This window comes from Crinia signifera, chromosome 2, assembly GCF_055691185.1.
Source record: "Crinia signifera chromosome 2, ASM5569118v1, whole genome shotgun sequence".
Taxonomy (NCBI): domain Eukaryota; kingdom Metazoa; phylum Chordata; class Amphibia; order Anura; family Myobatrachidae; genus Crinia; species Crinia signifera.
The window spans coordinates 323,230,932-323,252,057 of record NC_139218.1 but is presented as its reverse complement, the minus strand read 5'-3'; the positions used below and the strand labels follow the sequence as shown (position 1 = coordinate 323,252,057).

Sequence of the window (21,126 nt, the reverse complement as noted above, 5' to 3'; positions counted from 1 at the left end):
AATGGCAATCAATCATATCCTTGCACATATTTAGTGGCAGTTACATATCATGCCCCCAGTAGTGCCAGTTACAGATGTCCCCGGTAGGTTTTATGGAATAATTTGGATAATGGATATTTGGATAAGGGATACTCAACCTGTATTCCCAGTAGACAGATACTGTTGGCTTAACAGTAGCAGTAGTTGTAGTAGTAGAATTTTAATGATCTCCCTATTCCAATGTTTCCCTATATTTAGTTTTATTTTAGATATTGGTTATTGACCCCTTTTCTTAAGGACATGTATATTTATTTATTTTTTTAATTTTATTTCTTTATTAAGGTTTTATAAATTTCATAACAATACAAAGACATATACATACAATAAAAACATAGGTGTGATTTGGGCACAACAATAATAATCCATACAGACATATGGTAAGAGAAACAATTTCAAATGTTCTATTTGGCTAGTTAGCTTGTTACTTCATGTAATTGCTCATAATGTAGGCATGTGCATTTAATATACCCTTGTATCGCTCCAGGGAGTAGTTCGATTTTGTACATAGCAGCGGAAAATTGAGAACCAAAATCAAAAAGAAGAGAGAAAAAAAAAAAAAAAAATTTGACCCTTTAACCCCTTAATGGGAATTTAACCTTAATTACCACACGGCATATCCAACTTAATATACAAGCTTTTTATTTTTATATAATAACTTCCCCCTGTGCAGCCCTTCCCAGGGCTTTAGTGTTTACGAAGAAAATAATAAACATTTAAATTAAATTCTGTACTAAAGAGGTGTTAACTAAATTCATTACTATCAAATATCTGCGTGAATTGACCATCTGCTTAGTTCAAGACAAAAAAAAAAAAAAAAAAAAGAAACCCTCTATAACTCCCCTCTATAATACAATTTAATTAGTGAAGACTTTTAACTTTACTATACGGTGAAAAGTACCACCTATCCCAAATATTATTGAATTTTCCTATTGCCTTCCTGGAGAGATACAAGTATTGTTCATGATTAGCAGTACTATTTACCAGAGCGATCCACTCTCGAATTGATGGTCCCTTTTTCCCCATCCAACTTCTCGCAATCGTGACCTTAGCGATTGCACATAAGTTTATCAGAAATTGAGCAATCTCCTTTGGCGTATCACTAGGCCATACCCCCAATATTGCCGACACGGGAGATACCTTATAACCGCTCAGGCCTATATCTGAAAGTATTTCCTCAACCCCTTTCCAAAATTTCTGAAGATACTCGCACGCCCAGATCAGGTGCCAGAAATCGCATTTTGGTAAACGACATTTGGGGCAATTATCCCCACCCACCTGAGAATATCTATTTATCCTGTCCGGGGTCAAGTACGTATAATAAATGATATTCAATTGAACTTGATGAATTCTGGGCGAATTAGTCGCCTTACACATATTTTTAAGGGCTTTGTTCCATATTTCCTCATTTAGCTCTGGAATGTTCACCAGCCACTTCTGCATACGCCCCCTGCTGTCATCCTTCTGAGCGACAGTCATGAGAGTTCTATAACATTTTGATAGAAGCTTATTTTTCCCCATTGCATTAATGGCACATTTTAATGGAGACTCCACGACTAAAAATGGAATATGGCGTGTGTACTGTGATGTTACATTTCTCATTTGGAGATACCTATAGAACATACCCTTGGAGAGGTCATACTCGGACTGCAATTGCGAGTATTGCTTAAGTTCTTGCCCATCAAATACTTGCCCAATAGAATGTATGCCATAGTGTCCCCAGGCTCTGCTACCCTGACTACAATTCAACTTACTATATGCCGATATCGAAAATATATTTGTGTCTGGGTCGAGGCCTTCATACTCCATTTTTCTATGTGCCCACTTCCATATATAGCGTGCTTGTTTTATATAGGGGGGAGCTTTTAACGGATTCAAGAGGTGGAGAGGCTCTTGATGTGGTTCGGGCCCTTCGCATCTATGTGGATAGGACCAGGGAGATTAGAAGAACAGAAGCTTTGTTTGTTCTACATAATTTTTTTATTCTTTTTAAGCTGTTGAATGGTGATAGTAAATATATCTGTGACGTGTCTATTCAACTAATTTTTGTCGGGTCAGTTTTTGCTGAATTTTTTGTTGGTCCATGCTCACACAGCTTAAATGAGTTTTTCTTCATCAGACTGTGATGTGATCATTAATAAGAACCACAGGTGTTTGATTTGCATGCTGATACAACAGGACTTCCACTTCTTTAAAAAGCCGCCAAGTCTGCAGTGAAACCCATTAAAGTTACAGGAACCCTTTACAGCCAGTGACCGAGAAGCACTTATCATTGTCTAGCGCTGCCCAGTATTTACCTCTTATGGTACACTGTACCAGCTGCTCTGTGTGACTGCATAGTTGGATGAGATATACTGCACAGAGCCAAACGCTTTACCCCATTTAATAAGCCAGCATTTACAGATATACTGAATTGACTCTTTGCTAACTTCTGCATTGAGACTGGCTGGACTTCACTGAGGGTCTCCTCGGTGGGAGTGCCTGTAGGACCATACTTTTTAGAATACAACTTCAGTATATCCGTTATCAAAAACTGAGAAGCGAAAGCTGTTTTGGCATTTAAGTAAGTCTGGAAACATACCACAATCGATTAACTTATTGCAGCCAATCGCCTTTTCTAAACTGAATTATGATTCCTTACACAGTGGTGCGCTTATTGATATATTGTATCTACCTCTTTAGAGAGGTGGAAATACTTGTGTGTATTATTTTTAAAAGGTAGAACATATTAGCATATTTATTGGGATGGGATGTTTGATGATTCTGATCACCGACTGCATTTGTGATTGTACGATCGATTTCTTGTTCTATATTGATTGTAACACTTCCGGAAGTTATTTATTGTTGAAAAGTTGGACGAGAGGCATTTTGAGTATTTCCTTTCACTGGCGCCTGAATTATTTGTTATTCCTTACATGGTTTTTACCTACTTCTGTACGTTATTCCCATCAGATCTTTTGTGGTGGATAAGCAGCCGATCATGACCTACGATTTGCATCGACCTCTGGTCGTGAAGACCAGCACGCAGTTCTGTGTGAGAGCGAGGTGAGTGGTGTGGTTCCTAATATTGATGTAAAGGTTAATTGAAATGTGTTTTTAACAGCAGTGTCCTCCTATAATAAATTAGAGTGGAGCATCTACTACTGTGTTTTTGATAGTGTTTTGGTTTCAATTGGTTACCTCTAGGCCTCTCTCCTCCCACTTCAAAGGTTTCAGCTGACCCAGTATATCTGCAATGTATAGGTTCTTTGTTTGTCACGTCTGACTGTTTTCACCCCTTTGCCAAGCCTATTCTGAACTTTTGTGCTTATAACTTTCTAACTCCAGCATCTGTAATTGTTCTGTGCCGTACCCACCTGTGTAGTAAAATACCTGTAGTTACCCTCTTCATTCTAGGCAATCCATAGGTTGTTTCAGTCTTTAGCGGTGGTATCACTGCAGCTGTTCTATGCCGAATCTTGGCTTTATATGCAAAAAACTGTGGTGATGTCTGCATAACATTTGAACTGCTGAAATGCATATTTTGAGTATATTACTGTATATGTTTACCGTAAAGAATATTTATACTACTATAGAAACATCTACAACAGTGATTGAGATGTTTTGTGGCCTAAAGGTGCATACACAGGGTGCGATTCGAGCTCAGATTTTGTCTACATACTCAAGTTGGCACAAATTGGGATCAGTACAGGTCGAGTATCCCGTATCCGAATATCCGTTATCTAAATTATTCCGAAAACCAGACATTCCAGAAAGTGAAAAAAAAAATATTTTTTTGCTAAAAACTCACTGGGGACATTTGTAACAGCATCATTGGGGACATGATATGTAACTGGCACTATATATGTGCAAGACAATGATTGCTTGGCATTCAAATTCAGTGCTGAGATCGTACACAAATTTTGTTTCACGTTTTGAAACCTTGTTTTTTGAACAAATAAAATATATTTGTGTGTATTATATTTGTGTGTATTTTATGTGGTAATAAAATATATTTATGTGTTTATACAGCATAAATGCAAGATACTTCAAAATACATCATTGAAATATTAAAATATTCCGAAATACGGAATAATCCGTTATCCAAAATTCTCCTGGTCCCGAGCATTTTGGATAAGGGATACTCAACCTGTATTGTTAAAAAAATTAGATTGTACAGACAAGCCAATTTTGACTGTATTGTATACAATCTAATGTTCTATTATAGTCAAAATCAGCCATAGTCAATATTGTATGGTTCTGGGCTCTGAGGTGTTCCAAGTTATAATCGTACATTGCCAGACTCTCACTGTGTGTAAGCACCCAGTAGGTACAATGAAAAGTGCTAAATAATTATTTTCTCCGAAAATTTAGCTGCTTTTAGTATTACATAACAAGTATCAAGTTAATAACTGTTGTTTTTCTTTTACTGATATATTGTTTTTTTACATGGTCATGATTGCTCATTGCGCTACCTTGTCATAAAGAGTTTAACACCCATAGGGTTCCATGTAGACATGGTTATGACACTATGGGAGCCTACTCCTTCTAACAGCATGGTTAAGAAATGTGCCACAGAATATTTACAAAAAAGGGAGTCTTGAAGTTAATTCCCATTCCAGAAGGCCGTCGCCATTACCACACAAGAAACCTTTGCTAAAATCCATGACATGATATTGGCAGATTGAAGAATAAGTTTTACTGTACATTGCCAGATATATGTATATCTCCCAGGAACATGTTCATTCTGTTATTCACAACAAACTTCAGATGACAAAAGGTCTCGATGGGTCCCAAAACGTATTGTTGATTATGATAGGGTTCAGCTATACTTATCTACCTTCGATGTCAGCCAGAGGATTCATCTTCTAAGTGACGGCCGGAGATCAGTTGAAATGACACACACACCAATGGAGTATGCTAGTCAGACAGTGATCTGACATTTAATCTTAGGGTGGTCATAGTTATACCAAAAATGTGGAATGCAATCCACGTCATAGCTCATTAAATATTTCTTTTGAAGTTTTAAGCTAAAGCAATAAATTCACACTTTTTAATAAGATGTCAAAACAAAAGTTTGTTTATAATAGAAATAATTGGATCAATGTTAATAAGCAAGCAGTAACTTTGCCTCCTCCTTCTGATTCTCAAAACATTCGAAAACGCTATCTTCATGTCGCAGGTGCGATATCTTCTGATCTTGGGAACATCTCTTGAAATCACCTCAAAGTTTCCATCTTATGCTGAAATTGAAATCTGTTCTGCTAGAAGCATTATAAGGAAAATACATCTTAAAGGGACAGTGACAGTTCTGAATAATATATATAAAACTTAAACCTTATATGCATATAAAAGGTGAGAATCATATCTATACTCTATCAATTACAAGTGGGAACATCTCACTATGGCCAAGGCCATTTTTTTTTTTCAGCAATTCATAACCATGGGTGAGATTTGGGTGCATTGCATCCAACCTGAGACTAAAGAACAACCAAAACAGTGGAAGCATCAGGAATCTCCTGCTCCAAAGTCCCTGCTGTCTGCTGGAAATGAGATAGACTCCATTGTTTGGGATGTAGGAGGAGTACTGCTGGTGAACTACCTTGAAAAGGGTAAAACCAACAACACGACATACTGAGCTGAAGCAGCTACAACAGCAAATCTCGAAAAATCGACTTGGGCGGTTGACCAGAGGGGTACTCCTCCCACCAAGACAATGCTCCAGCTCACAAATCACTGGTGGTCATGACTGCTTGAACGTAATTTTTTTGATTTGCCACCCTCTGAAAACGACCGCTTCCTGAATCTGAAGAAAAAGATCGAGTCACCATTTTGTAATGGACAATGAAGTTATTGAAGCTGCACTATTTGTAGTGGGCCTGCGCAAGGCTATCTTGCATACAAAGCCAGTGACAGCTTTTCGTCTTTGGCCGTTTACAATTGATAGCCAGCGGGCGTTTGCACCCGGCCATTTTCTGGGAGTGTCGAGGAAAACACCCTCTTCCAGCCATGGAAACTATTTTCTCACTAATTTTATCGAATACTGGGCATAGATGTTTACTGACATGCATTTTACACAAATTAATGAGAGCGCATATGAACCAGTAAAAAATTTACACATTTATTTAAAAACAACAGTATCAATCAACACCTGAATATTAACGGTATATATAAAAATTGGGCAGTATTCCCTGGTAACAGGTCAAGTCCTATAGACCAAAGTCCTCGGACTAACTTGATCTCAATTAATGTTCCATTAACTGGGGAATGTACAAACAGTTCCAGATAAATTTATCTCACCACTTTTATCAGTTGCACAAGATTTGTTCTTGTAATTCCACAGCAAGTCCGGAGCTTACCGGATGAGGGGTTCTGCAGCTGGGTTGGACTAGATCCGACAAGGGGGGGTGGGTGATGGAGCGTACTGCAGCTTGCGGTCCCCGGACAACGTAGTTGATGATGCGGTTGCTGTGTCGGGGGAAGATTGTAGCCGTCTACAGTTTTCCGAGTCCTTTGGCGTCCCAGATGGTATTTACAGATTGGAAGGTTCGGCTGTCGGGTAGGAAAGACTCCAAGGGGGGGATCTGCAATCTGCGGTCCTCGGACTCTGCGATAGATGTTGAAATCGCTGTGTCGGGAGGAGATGGTTACCGCCTGCAGCTTGGAAGCCCTCAGCGCCGCAGATCTGACAGGCGCTGGATGGCACAACCCGCCGCTCGAATTCTCCGCTTTATGAGGATTAAATGCCAGAGTTGGTAGGTCCTGCAGAAGTGGTGTGGTGGGAGAGGAAATCTGGAAGCCCAATAGTGTAAAAGCTCAGCTCCTTGACGCGCTTCTCCGTCAAATAAATCGGACGGTTTCTTCAGAAGGTCTGTGAGCTGGTGTCTTCCAAGGGTTTAAAAGGCGACCTTATCCAATGGGAGTGTGGTATTAATGCGTTATACCTGTGGCTCAATCAGCCTTTGATTACGTTTACAGGTGAATTTTATCTGTTTATATCCATTATTTCTTCAATGGCAATTATACCCGCATTTTCACATTTTGACTCAAATGCATAATTAGTCTATGACAAAGTTTTAGACTAATAAATTCATTTCTTATATATTGTTTAATACAATAATTATTTAGTACATATATTATCTAAAAAACGGCATCTCTGAGCATAGTTTATTTATTACTATATTGATATATTAATCCTCTAAAGTCAATCAATTTGGATGCGTCTCTCTGGTGGCTCAACAGCAGAGAGCTCAGCCAGAGAAGATATACATCTAGGTCCACGGTTCAAGCACAGAAGCGTACACCAACATTTGAATGATGTTCAATAGTTAATTAATTTTTATTTCCTCAGTAGAATATATTTATTACTTTATACCCATTTATTTGTAATCAATTTATATTGTTTGTAGATCAAGAATAAGGTAGAAGAGACAGTTATCACAAAAATAGTAATAATAATAGTAGCTAACTTACAATGAGTCAGTAAATAGCATGATTAACTAAAAGCAAACTTGTCCTTTTATGAGGGGCAAAATACATTTAAAGGGACATTAACTAATAGAAATATCTACCGGTCAGATACACAACATTATGCGACATAAAACAATTATTTATTGTAAAGTGAATAATTTACTGTTCAATCGTGATCAGGTCATGTATTGAATAGATTATCAAAAAAAACATTACATATGTTATTCTTTTTTTATTTATTTTTCATTTTTTATATTATATTTTCTTTTTTTCTTTTTCTTTTTTTCTCTCAATGTATTTGTAAACTGTGTATATAGATAAATAAATAAAGACTTATCCAGTGGAAAAAAACTTTAATTATGTCAATGTTCATATAAATAAATAGAAATGGAGGTTTTTCATGAGAAACTTTAGTGTGGAGAGGAGAAACTTTAGTGTGAACGACATACGACTAATAATGGTATTAGTTTGGTAAATACGCCTGTATATAATTTTAAAGTGTCTGTCTGACATTTAGGGGAGGGGATCGCTACACTAGACTCTGTACCAGAGAAGCCTTCTGGATTTTCTCATTAGGGACCCTATTTCCTGCAGGCCTTAATGACAATATAGAATTAAATGGAATATGAATAACCCAAGATATATAACCCAATTTTTGCCCTTTTGATACTTATTATTATTTAGTTAGAGTCCAAATATTTTTTATTTTTATTTATATTTATTTTTATATTTATTTTTATTATTATTATTATTATTATTATTATTATTATTATTATTATTATTATTATTATTATTATTATTATTTTTATTTTCATTTATTTATTTATTTTTTTTTTTTTATATTTATATTTATTTTTATTTATAATCCATATTTATATCTATATTATCTAAAAGTTTTTTCGGATAGAAACAACCGTTACCTCAAATGTCTGGAACAAAATCGAAAGAGTTTTAGTTTAAAAATACAGACAGACACTTTAAAATTATATACAGGCGTATTTACCAAACTAATACCATTATTAGTCGTATGTCGTTCACACTAAAGTTTCTCCTCTCCACACTAAAGTTTCTCATGAAAAACCTCCATTTCTATTTATTTATATGAACATTGACATAATTAAAGTTTTTTTCCACTGGATAAGTCTTTATTTATTTATCTATATACACAGTTTACAAATACATTGAGAGAAAAAAAGAAAAAGAAAAAAAGAAAATATAATATAAAAAATGAAAAATAAATAAAAAAAGAATAACATATGTAATGTTTTTTTTGATAATCTATTCAATACATGACCTGATCACGATTGAACAGTAAATTATTCACTTTACAATAAATAATTGTTTTATGTCGCATAATGTTGTGTATCTGACCGGTAGATATTTCTATTAGTTAATGTCCCTTTAAATGTATTTTGCCCCTTATAAAAGGACAAGTTTGCTTTTAGTTAATCATGCTATTTACTGACTCATTGTAAGTTAGCTACTATTATTATTACTATTTTTGTGATAACTGTCTCTTCTACCTTATTCTTGATCTACAAACAATATAAATTGATTACAAATAAATGGGTATAAAGTAATAAATATATTCTACTGAGGAAATAAAAATTAATTAACTATTGAACATCATTCAAATGTTGGTGTACTTGTGCTTGAACCGTGGACCTAGATGTATATCTTCTCTGGCTGAGCTCTCTGCTGTTGAGCCACCAGAGAGACGCATCCAAATTGATTGACTTTAGAGGATTAATATATCAATATAGTAATAAATAAACTATGCTCAGAGATGCCGTTTTTTAGATAATATATGTACTAAATAATTATTGTATTAAACAATATATAAGAAATGAATTTATTAGTCTAAAACTTTGTCATAGACTAATTATGCATTTGAGTCAAAATGTGAAAGTGCGGGTATAATTGCCATTGAAGAAATAATGGATATAAACAGATAAAATTCACCTGTAAACGTAATCAAAGGCTGATTGAGCCACAGGTATAACGCATTAATACCACACTCCCATTGGATAAGGTCGCCTTTTAAACCCTTGGAAGACACCAGCTCACAGACCTTCTGAAGAAACCGTCCGATTTATTTGACGGAGAAACGCGTCAAGGAGCTGAGCTTTTACACTATTGGGCTTCCAGATTTCCTCTCCCACCACACCACTTCTGCAGGACCTACCAACTCTGGCATTTAATCCTCATAAAGCGGAGAATTCGAGCGGCGGGTTGTGCCATCCAGCGCCTGTCAGATCTGCGGCGCTGAGGGCTTCCAAGCTGCAGGCGGTAACCATCTCCTCCCGACACAGCGATTTCAACATCTATCGCAGAGTCCGAGGACCGCAGATTGCAGATCCCCCCCTTGGAGTCTTTCCTACCCGACAGCCGAACCTTCCAATCTGTAAATACCATCTGGGACGCCAAAGGACTCGGAAAACTGTAGACGGCTACAATCTTCCCCCGACACAGCAACCGCATCATCAACTACGTTGTCCGGGGACCGCAAGCTGCAGTACGCTCCATCACCCACCCCCCCTTGTCGGATCTAGTCCAACCCAGCTGCAGAACCCCTCATCCGGTAAGCTCCGGACTTGCTGTGGAATTACAAGAACAAATCTTGTGCAACTGATAAAAGTGGTGAGATAAATTTATCTGGAACTGTTTGTACATTCCCCAGTTAATGGAACATTAATTGAGATCAAGTTAGTCCGAGGACTTTGGTCTATAGGACTTGACCTGTTACCAGGGAATACTGCCCAATTTTTATATATACCGTTAATATTCAGGTGTTGATTGATACTGTTGTTTTTAAATAAATGTGTAAATTTTTTACTGGTTCATATGCGCTCTCATTAATTTGTGTAATTTTTTGATGTTATATTCTGCTGGGAGCGGCATACCAGTTGCCACCTTATCCAATAGATCATTAATTTGATATTTGGTGTGCGCCTGATTTTTGTTTGTACAGTTGTTTGACATGCATTTTATCTGGCAGCTTCAGAGCCTGCATATACACTCTGAGATCTCTCACAGCATATGCCCCAGGGAGGAGAAGTTTCATTGTTCCTTCCCAAATTAAGGAACTGGAAGTGTCCGTCCGATGACCGCGGTAGGGCAAACGTCTACACGCTGCAATTATCTGGCTGATGTAACACCCCCCGTATAATATTATAGTGCAGTGTTTCCCAAACTGTGTGCCGCGGCTCCCTGGGGTGCCTCGGGACACATGCAGGGGTGCCGCGGGTTGATGGTCCAGGACCAACTCAAATTATTAATGGTTAATTATTTATGAGCAAAACCAGTGCTGGTGGCTGCCAATCATAGAATGTGTACAAACAGAAGCAAATCCTGCCCTTTACCACATAACTGCCGCTAAGAATCGCATATAAACCCAATCTACTTAATTTTTTTGGGACCTAGGGGTGCCGTGAAAAAAATTCTGATTCTCTAGGGTGCCGTGAATCAAAAAAGATTGGGAACCCCTGTTATAGTGGGTTTATTGCTGTTAAAAAAACCCTAAAGAATAAAAATTGGTTGAGAGTAATATGAATTGCTTGATTTTTCCCATTAGACTTCTTGTGAGGCTGCCAAACCTCGGGCACAACATGAAGGTCTCATATGTTATGGACAAGTAAGTTATACATTCCCATTCTAATGTATATTTTGGTACTTATGTAGTATCTGGGCTGCCGATTTTGTGATTGTATGCCTTACCTTAAGGCATACAATCAGATGCGATGCGATGCGATTTTGCATAGGATTCAATGTTAGGAAGGTCCTGTTCATTTCCCCACTATCCAAGTGGGAATAGAGTTGATTTTATATAGCGTGGCGAGCACAGCGAGGCGAGCGAGCCCCGCGTGGGGACGCATATTTCTTAAAAAGTATTCTGTGTCCCCTCGCGGGGCTCGGTGGCTCGCTACGCTCGCCACAGGTTTATATCCAACTCCATGCCCACTTGGATAGTGGGGAAAGGAAAAGGACCCCTTTTTCCCATTGAATTCTATGTTAAAATGGACTCAGACCATTTTAACATTGAATCCTATGGAAAAATCTTGACCATCGCATCGCATACGATTTGGTCGCATGCGATCCGATCCGATTTCTAAATCGGACGCCCAGATACTACATAAGTACCTATATTTTCTATCATTTGTATGCGTGCATGCTTACACAGTATGGCGGCCTATATATTTAATAGCAGTGAGGGTTTTGTTTGGAGGGTGGGGTGCGGTCTGAGATTTCAGTGTATATTATCTGTGATCTCTATACCTATTTCGAATCCATATATACTGGGTGGTGGTTCCAGATCACCCGTTTTTTTTTTTTGTTTAGCAGTTTTATCTGTGGTGTGTTAACCATGCAGTATTGTATGCTTAAAGCAAACCTGCTCATGAGAAATACAAATAATGCCAAGTATGCTCCGTCCGCCGGCCAGGGCCACCTGTGACAACGTCCGGTCCCAGTTGTCCTAGGTGGGCACGGTCGGCGGACGGAGCAGTGGGCAGGATCTGCTGGTTCTGTAAGTAGTCATAATTTAAGTTTGTAATGTGAGCACTTTTCAGTTTCTTGTGTGTCTTGTAGACGTGCGTACAGCGGACGTACACAGCAGTTTTGTTCACTGAAAGAGTCCCTGGGACTTATTACATTACTGATTCTTAGCTGGTGTACAGTTTATTATTGCTTATGCTCAAGAATTGTTTGCTGTGTGCATTTAGCATGTACACTTTAATTGTAAAGGTAGAGGGCGAGATTCTCTATTACAGAAATGCATTTCTGTATTCTCTAACCTCCCTCCGCAGTGTCACCGCTGCGGAGGGAATCGCCAGCAAAAGCTGGCGGTTCCCTGCAGAAGCTTGGGGAAATGATGTGCCAGCGCTGGCTGCTTTAAGAAAAACAATACGCGGTTCAAAAATACAAAATTACAAATTTATTTATAATAATAACAACATTAAAAACACTAGCTGAAAGGTGAATCGCTCTAGAAGGTGCTAGAAAGCACTGTATGAGGTATCACTTGCACAAAGATAAGGTTTGAAAAGGCTGTATATTACCATCCCATTGCACCTGGTGGTGTTTGAGCCTTATACTTGCTCCTGATGAAGCCGGTGATACCGGGGAAACGCGTTGAGCACCACTAAAATACTTGCTGTATGATTGACATCCATCCTCCCACAAGTGACTTGTCCATCCATCCCCAGATGATCCTCAAGAATTCCTGGATTACAAATTGTTCTTTTGGGATATCCGCTTTGTCCCTAAATTCTTCCAGACGACAACCAGAGGACATCCAAATTGGGAACCTTGAGTCCTTGAAATTATAGGACATACCACGGACACATTCTCACTATACCCTGGCTCAAACACCACCAGGTGCAATGGGATGGTAATATACAGCCTTTTCAAACCTTATCTTTGTGCAAGTGATACCTCATACAGTGCTTTCTAGCACCTTCTAGAGCGATTCACCTTTCAGCTAGTGTTTTTAATGTTGTTATTATTATAAATAAATTTGTAATTTTGTATTTTTGAACCGCGTATTGTTTTTCTTAAAGCAGCCAGCGCTGGCACATCATTTCCCTTTTTTTCTATATTATTGGGCCCGACAAACCCAGTGCCAGCAGCTGTTGATAGCGCACCACACAATACCTTTTCCCTGCAGAAGCTTATGGGCTTCTTACCGCAGCGGTGTGTGAGGGATCCGTCACGGATCCCTCCCAGCATGCCCTGCGGCCGGCGCGTCAGTCTGCGCATGCGCAGACGGACTCCCGGGTCATAGACCCGGAAGTCCAGCAACGGCGCCGCATCGCAAGGGACAGCTCTTATCGCAAGAGCTGTCCCTTGCGTTAATGACTGCATATTTTAGAGAATATGCGGTCATTAGAAATGCGGTGGCTGGCGAAGAGGGCTGCGGATTTTAGAGAATCCCGCCCAGTGTATGTTATAAAATTCTTAAAACAATTACTTATTTTAAAGCACATCAATAATTGCCTTTCTGTGGTGTTTTTTTTTCCATAGATCATAAAGTATATTCTAAAACTTTTCTGTTTTAACAGGAATCTTCCAGATATCAAAGGGTAAGAAAATCCCGCAATCTCCCTCATACGGCCACCCCTGTACCTCATGTTTAAGCGCTGTCATGGGTCCTGCAACCCTATCATTTTCTTAATTCACTTTTCATTTTTGTTCTTGTTTACCTGACTTAATGTACTCTGTATCTCCAAAGATACCGCCGATTTAATTTGTTGGGGCCAGCTAAGTCCATGGAAGAAGCACAGGGAGAGGGCCTGGTGGTAGAGTACAAACTTTTGGTATGTTCTGCAGTATCGGTTTGATATGTTTTTGAAAAATGTACATTATCATAAAATGGTTGTTGGTGAGAGAGTCTGTATGTTCAGTTCTGTGTTTGAATTGCTGTTACACACTAGGCAATATTTGTCTATGATTTTGATGCTGCTGACAATGTGTGCTCCAGTGCGTCATTCGTAACATCGCTAGGTAGAACATCATGGCGGAATGCAGAATCGCCCCCATTCTGCCCATTCATCGTGACATTTAGCATATTTAAACAACAAAAATTGACCGACCCATAGGTCCGACAGGAGAGAAGGGCTGTCCATTTATATATAATACATAGCAGAGTGATTTTTCTCAAACCACAATTTATTGCACACAGATTATTATATACAAACATTATACACACAAAAATGTCAATTTGCTAAGAACATTTTTAGAGATGATCTCCTTCGTAAAATATATCTATGAGGCAAAAATATTTCTATGGTTCTAGGGCACTGTCCGCTGTTATATGAGACTTTGGGATTATCCCATGTAGTATGAGCCTCAGTCTCTAGTAAACAGAGTCAATGTTTAATTGCCCATTGCTGATGGGTATCCTGCTCATGCAGCTTAGTGGGAGAGGCTTAATACCACACAGACCTTTAAAGGATGTTCTTTTCCTGCTGATACACAGTCCTTTACTGTCCACAGCTGCTGGTGTTCCCTAGAACAGTGGTTCTCAACCTTGGTCCTCAAGGACCCCCAACAGTGCACGTTTTCCAGGTCTCCTGGCAGTTACACAGGTGCACTCATTATTCACTGGCACATTTTAAAAGATCACAGGTGGAGCTAATTAATTCACCTTTGATTCTGTGTGGAGACCTGGAAAACGTGAACTGTTGGGGGTCCTTGAGGACCGAAGTTGAGAACCACTGATCTAGAATATAGCCGGGTGGTGTGCAGGCGGTCTGGACAATGTTCTTTGAGTTAGTTCTCCTCTGTAAATCATATAGTTTGGCAGCAAACCGTAGACTCCTCCAAACATATTGCATACACATGGAACAATTTGGCAAACAATCTCGTTAACTATTTCCTCACAACTCCTGGACAAACAATGTGGTGTCAAATAGTGAACAATTGTACAAATGATTACACATGAAGGATCGATCTCTAACAATGCTGGAGGGGAGTGGGAGCCAGGCAGCTTTTACCAAATCATTCATCGTGCATACAAATTAAATTATTTGAACACATTGGCAAAAGATTGGTCTATAATCTTTCTGCATGCATGAAACAATCTGAGGGTATGAACTTTGCTTTTATGTGGAACTTTCATATATTTTTCCACTGTCTGTCCATTTACTGTGTTCATGTGTTATTTTATGCCAATTTATACTCCTTTGTTCTAGTAAAATTCTATTGTTCCTACTGACTGCGCCAAAAGTGTGCTATGCAAAATACCCCTTTTTCACCATATATTCACGAGGTGATGGGAACACCCCAGTACATTGACCTCAGACAGCGGCCATTGGAGCACACCCACTTCTAACATACAGTGTATATATAATAAAGCATCAACAATAAAACTGTTTTCTTTTCCATTAGCAACTGAAAGAACAAAAACCTGGGTTGCGAGGAAAAGTTGGTAAAGGCACAAATGATGTAAGTATTAGATCTGCATTGAGGTGGCACTTTTATATTTTACTACCCCAGAGTCCCCCATGACTGTGATTGTGTTGTACTTGCTTATTTTTCTTTTATTTTTGTTAAGGGATCTTTAGGTGTCCTGGAAGAGCTCCATATAATTTCATTGATTACACAATTCGACTACGATGGAGTGGAGTTGAAATTAGAGGTACTACAGTACAGTGTATATGGTTATGGTCATACCCTGTTTGTCCTGTGTTTAGTTGTGTCTGTCTTTCTGTCTGATGGTTGTCTGCCTTATGAACTTTCTTCCAGTCCCATGTTATAATAATGTTGCTTTTGGGGAATTTGGGATCAGCCTCTTGTCTATGTTGCACTTATTTGGTGAGATTGCTAAAGTGTGAGAGAAATAAAAAAAGAAGAATATGGAATAAGTTACCCAACGCTGGAAATCAGAGGGTAATCTAGTTTGGATGCTGTGACGTTTGTTGTACTCACCCTATGACAAGTCAGTTGTAGTTTCACCGTATCCAAACTGGTTCCTGCAACGCGCTCAAAGCCAAGGTGATTTTTAGAAATTGATTGACATTTTGTGATTATAGAACACGTGTGAAACACGCATCAAGTGTTTCTTTGGAATTGCTATATGTGGTTATAAAAAAAAAAAGATATAATTTTTTTGAATATAGTTAAATGGGGAAAAAAATTACAGTATTGTTGCTGGATAAATTCTTAGCAATGTGCAGACATACTTTAAGGGTTATTCAGACCTGATCGCAGCAGGCGCATGTCTACGGATCAGTCGCAAGTTGATTGACGTCGGCTCCGGCCCCGATCAGGCAGAGTAGGTTCTGGGTAATGCACAGGCTGCACACACTGGATTTGCAGCTAATTGCCGATTGTGATTTTCACAAGCCATTGAACAGGGCAGGTTTTCACTCTGGCGTGTGGTGACTATCTGACTGTAGGACACTTTCACAGGGCAGCAATCAGGTCTGAAGAACCCCCATAGTCAGGAAGACTCCATTACTACACGTCCACTGCCTTGGTGTATTGGCAGTGTGCTGCTCTGAATGGCATTAACATTTTGGTGCGCAGGACACCTGCAGCTCATCTATACCCAGAGCCCATAGCCCCAGTGTCTATATTTGATTCAGAAAAAAAGGATTTTACAGGTAAGACACAAAAATCCCCTTTTTCATGTTGGGCCCATTTTGCAGTGGTCAGGCTCTTCCAGTATTGGCATGGCTTACTTGCATATTAATTATTTCAAAGTTGCTAGTTTCTAAATAACTTTTCTTTCCAATCCGCTGTACATTGTAGTAAATGTGCTAGCTTACTAGTATGATCTCATTTGTTTCAGGCTACTACGCTGCCTTTTGTTGTGATCTCCAACTTCAGTCAATTTGTAGGAGCTTTTGCATCAGTGCTTTGGTTCAACTTGCTAAGCTCTGATCCTAAGGTAAGAACCCCTCTGTAGTTAAACATGCTGGCAATACTATTTACACCTGGAACTAAAACTATTCTGTGACACTTAGTTCTGAGAACCATTTGGACTGTTGTCCATGATTCCTGCACACTGCATTCTGGCTGAGAGGGGCTACATCTGTACATCTCTTTCTCTTATACACATACAGAGACACGGAGGCAATCACAAGGTAGTAGACTAGCTTTCAAAACTTTTGCTTCGAGCGGGCTTAGCTAGTGGAAAGTAACATAGTGTGTATATTGTCCTATATAATAAAAGGCTAATGCTGCTACTCTCCTATACGGTGGGGATTAAGTGTTGTGCATGTCGCTTGTCATTAGATGGAGCACATCAAGTGTTGCTCTGACGGCTCTGACATTACTTTTATGATGATCTGTCATTTTAGTGGGCTGGTAACTAATTAGTATATAAATGACTAAATTCAGATAGCAATAAATGCAAAGGAGAAACCTTTTTTTAATTAATTGTTTAATCTTTATTGATATACATTAAAGCAGAAGGCCTACATAGGCACTATTTACAAACATAATAAACTATAAATCTGATAAAGTAATACACATTGGAAATAAATGTTATGTACACTGACCAACATCTCCTATTTAGTGATGGGTAATTGGAGATCATGGACTCCACACTACAATATTAGCTATATCATTCTATGATGGTGACATTACACCAAAGTTGTAAGAAATATTTATAATATACTAACAATACAGAGCCTATGAGACCTAAATCTGTTAAAATAATTACATATAGCATGGTATTATAATTTCCTATAGCTGCTATAACCATAGTTGGTTTGTGGATGTAATTTATAAACCCTTATTTCCAATTTGCATCACTTTATACAGTATATCCTGTCTTTTAATATTGAACATATTTTTGTACGCTCTTTAAGGGGGAGATGTACGAAGTCTTAAAAAGTGATGAATTAGCAGCCAACCATTTCTACATCCCCCTTAATGTATATCAATAAAGATAAAATAAAAAAATGTAATATCTCACATCACACTTGGAATTGTGGGCCGCACCTCCTGGGTTAGTGGGAGTAGAGCTATTTGAACAGGCATTAGGCACTGGTGCGGAACAATTTACATTCATCTTTAATTAAGGTAGGAAAGAAAATCGTTTGTAATAAAGAGGGTTTGTCCAGAAACTGACAAATGAGCAACCCTTTGAACGTACACAGTGCTATTCTGTGTGCCATATGATTTACAGGAAAAACGTGGTTGTGATCCATTAACCCTTTGCAGTCCAATTTAATTTTTGTAATTCAGTCTGGTCCAATAAAAAATGTTTCCGAAAAAAAAGCAATGATAGACAGTATTGAATATCACAGGCAGAATGGATCCTGGAGCTGCTGCACAGCGCTCTGCCACTGACCCACAGACAGTAGCTATACTGTGACGGATCCCCAGGAACAGGGGAGGATGGGGCTGACCGCTGCAGGTATCAGCCATGTGGTCAGCGTCAGGTCCGGTGGGGCAGGCACCGTCACCCTGCAACGTTCTGTGCCAACACGGTCCGAGCATTTGCCCTTCAGCCTCCATCCTGCCTGACCGCCCCCCTGCCTACATCGGCTGCCCTTCCTCCCCTGTCCACTCTGCGGCTCTCATTTAGCAGTTGGATCCGACTTTCAGACAGGTGGCGCCTGGCACCTGCATTCCCCTTGGCCTGAAGCTGACAGCACAGTAGGGGCACCCACGTGGTTGGGATCCGCCTATCCCGAACATGCTGAAAGAGAGTGCAGCTCCCTGGGGGGGCATCGCCTCCTTTACGGTGTCGACTCAGCTCGACGTTGGACCTGATACTAGCGCCAGGCCCGTCGAGTCTGACCCAACGTAATTGGTTAATATCAGTTATGTTATACTTGCATTGCAATGCATTTGGCCTTATTATTCCTCTCTAATCATTATTTATCTATAAAGCATTGTCCAATAGAACAATGTCCCATTATATTTTATTCATTATTTCTGTGTGCTTTCTTGTGTATAGGATGTCACCTTTTTCTCCAAGCCCCCGGATGCCCCCTGGAGTTTACTGTCTGAAGCCCTCAGCTGGCAGTTCTCATGCTGCACTAAACGGGGCCTGAACTCAGACCAGCGGGAGATGCTGGGAAAGAAGTTGTGTGGTACGTGTGCTTTACTTGTATGCTCCGTCGCCCCATTTTATTTTGTAAATCAAAAGGTATTAAAATTAGGAAATCTATGTTTACATTTTCTGACTTGTATAAGATCATGTTACATAGTAATTAAGGCTGAAAAAAGACGTTAGTCCATCGAGGTCAACCTACTGTATCTAACTTGTAACTACTGACTTGAGTAAGTCCTATCTATAGGATTCCCTTAGTGGCCAAAAATGTATCCAGTTCTGATTGATTAACAGTAGTTGCTGTAACCACCCCACCGGGACATTATTTTAAGCTCATGAATTGCCTTAGAGTGCCAAAACTTCAATTCTTTTACTTCAGTTGCCGGCAATAATTGAAGTGACTCATATTCCTCGACTTCCACCCTGGCATTTTTAACAGATCATCTCTCACAGAAACATTGGCACTCTAATACTAACATGGACTAATGCTAGAATATAGTTTCAGGTCATTTCACGTGTTTTGGATTTCATGAAATTATTTCTGCAGTGAATTTTTTTTTTTTTTTTAAAGGCGCGGTACCTAAAGAGGACAGCATTGTATCATGGACCAAGTTCTCAAAGGTAACTTCTCTGTGCTGTAAAAAAATAAAAAGTGTGTGTGTGTGTGTGTGTGTGTGTGTATTTTTTACAAATTGTTTTGACCATACACTGGATTTTTGTTAACGTTAAATCATTTCTCGTCATCCATCTGGGGGACACTTTTATAACTATGTGTGTAGAGGTTGCAGCCCTTCATCATCTTGGATGTTAGTTTATTACTAACAAAGCCCAAATAAAACAGGGTGGGGATGCAGTGTCCCCCAGATGGGTTTAGAGAAATGGTTTTCTGGTACGTACCAGAAAATCCTCCTCATTATATATGTGGATGTGTTTGTTTCCGCTATATAGGTCTAGTGTCCATTAGTGTGTTTCCAGAACACTGCCATCTGTTGGCAGTGATTGAAACAACATCTTTCTCTCACACATGCACAAACACAGAGGCAATCACATGGCAGCAGACTAAAGCTTTTCTTATGTCCTTTTTAACAGGAAAATATGCCCAAGGTTTCAGTCACCTTTTGGGTATGGTTTGATGCAATTGTGGCCCTTGTGAAAACACACCTGGAAAACATCTGGAATGATGGGTATGTACAAAGTGATTTATTGTATTCTTTGTCGTTTTTTTTCTTTTATAAGGGATAATTTTGAATTCCATTTTTTAATATAATTGTTTCATAGCTATTATGTCTCAATTTTATTAATTGTTGTCTTGTGTAATAGTATGTGAATGTTTTAAATAAAACTGTTTTAATTATTTAATTGATTCATTATTTATATACTAAGCGCCCAACGGTACTGTTTCTTTTTTGAAACATACATGCTGGCTAGGGGACTTATGGGCTTGTTGCCCAGGGGAATCGATTGTAACAGTGTGCAAGCGCTCCTGAGATCCACACTTATACTATGACCCTCTGTTAGACACTAATGTCTGTCTCCTCCAAGGCGTTGGCCATTTTTGGAGTGTCTGTCCCTGTCTCCTCTCCAGCTCCTGGAGCTTGAGCTTCATCAGAGTCACCCTCCGTATGTCTCTGGTCCTAATACTTTATTGAAAAATAACAAAACCTTCCTATTATTTAAAACAAAAACCTGCACATGATGCCATGGATACTATCCCCAATAATAGACTAACATAAATGCCTGTCATGTTCTACCTGCTTTGTAAACACCTTTATTTCTTCTGATCTAACTTTACCTCATGGAATTCTGCCCTTGTTCCATTGTACAAATGTGATAGTTTTTAGAGTCAACCTCAATTAGAAAATATATCTGTCAGCTTCCACTTGAAGTAAAGGTCACCTTCCTGCTTCCTTTTGTTTTTGTCATGGTCACAGCCATGTGATGGGATTTGTGAGTCGCAGTAAGGAGGACGCCCTTATGAAGACCATGCGACAGGGCACTTTCCTGCTCCGCTTCAGTGAAAGTGTTCGTGAAGGAGGGATCACATGTTCCTGGGTGGATCATCAGCCTGACGGTGTGTGATACTTGAACACCCTAATCAAGGCATATACAGAATTCTCTTATTTCTAACTGTA

At 39.0% G+C, this 21,126-nt stretch overlaps 1 protein-coding gene across 1 annotated transcript in view; it reads left to right on the top strand.

Annotated features, from left to right (window-relative positions):
- The window catches only part of LOC146057693 (signal transducer and activator of transcription 1-alpha/beta-like), a 74,024-nt gene that overhangs the window by 37,800 nt on the left and 15,098 nt on the right, over window positions 1-21,126 (top strand). Inside the window, exons 10-20 of the mRNA XM_083169220.1 lie at window positions 2,989-3,081; window positions 11,060-11,119; window positions 13,545-13,565; window positions 13,715-13,799; window positions 15,373-15,429; window positions 15,539-15,622; window positions 16,778-16,876; window positions 18,899-19,034; window positions 19,566-19,615; window positions 20,084-20,178; window positions 20,926-21,065. Of these exons, the coding sequence (XP_083025346.1) occupies window positions 2,989-3,081; window positions 11,060-11,119; window positions 13,545-13,565; window positions 13,715-13,799; window positions 15,373-15,429; window positions 15,539-15,622; window positions 16,778-16,876; window positions 18,899-19,034; window positions 19,566-19,615; window positions 20,084-20,178; window positions 20,926-21,065 (920 nt within the window). The remainder of the gene's footprint in view (window positions 1-2,988; window positions 3,082-11,059; window positions 11,120-13,544; window positions 13,566-13,714; window positions 13,800-15,372; window positions 15,430-15,538; window positions 15,623-16,777; window positions 16,877-18,898; window positions 19,035-19,565; window positions 19,616-20,083; window positions 20,179-20,925; window positions 21,066-21,126) is intronic.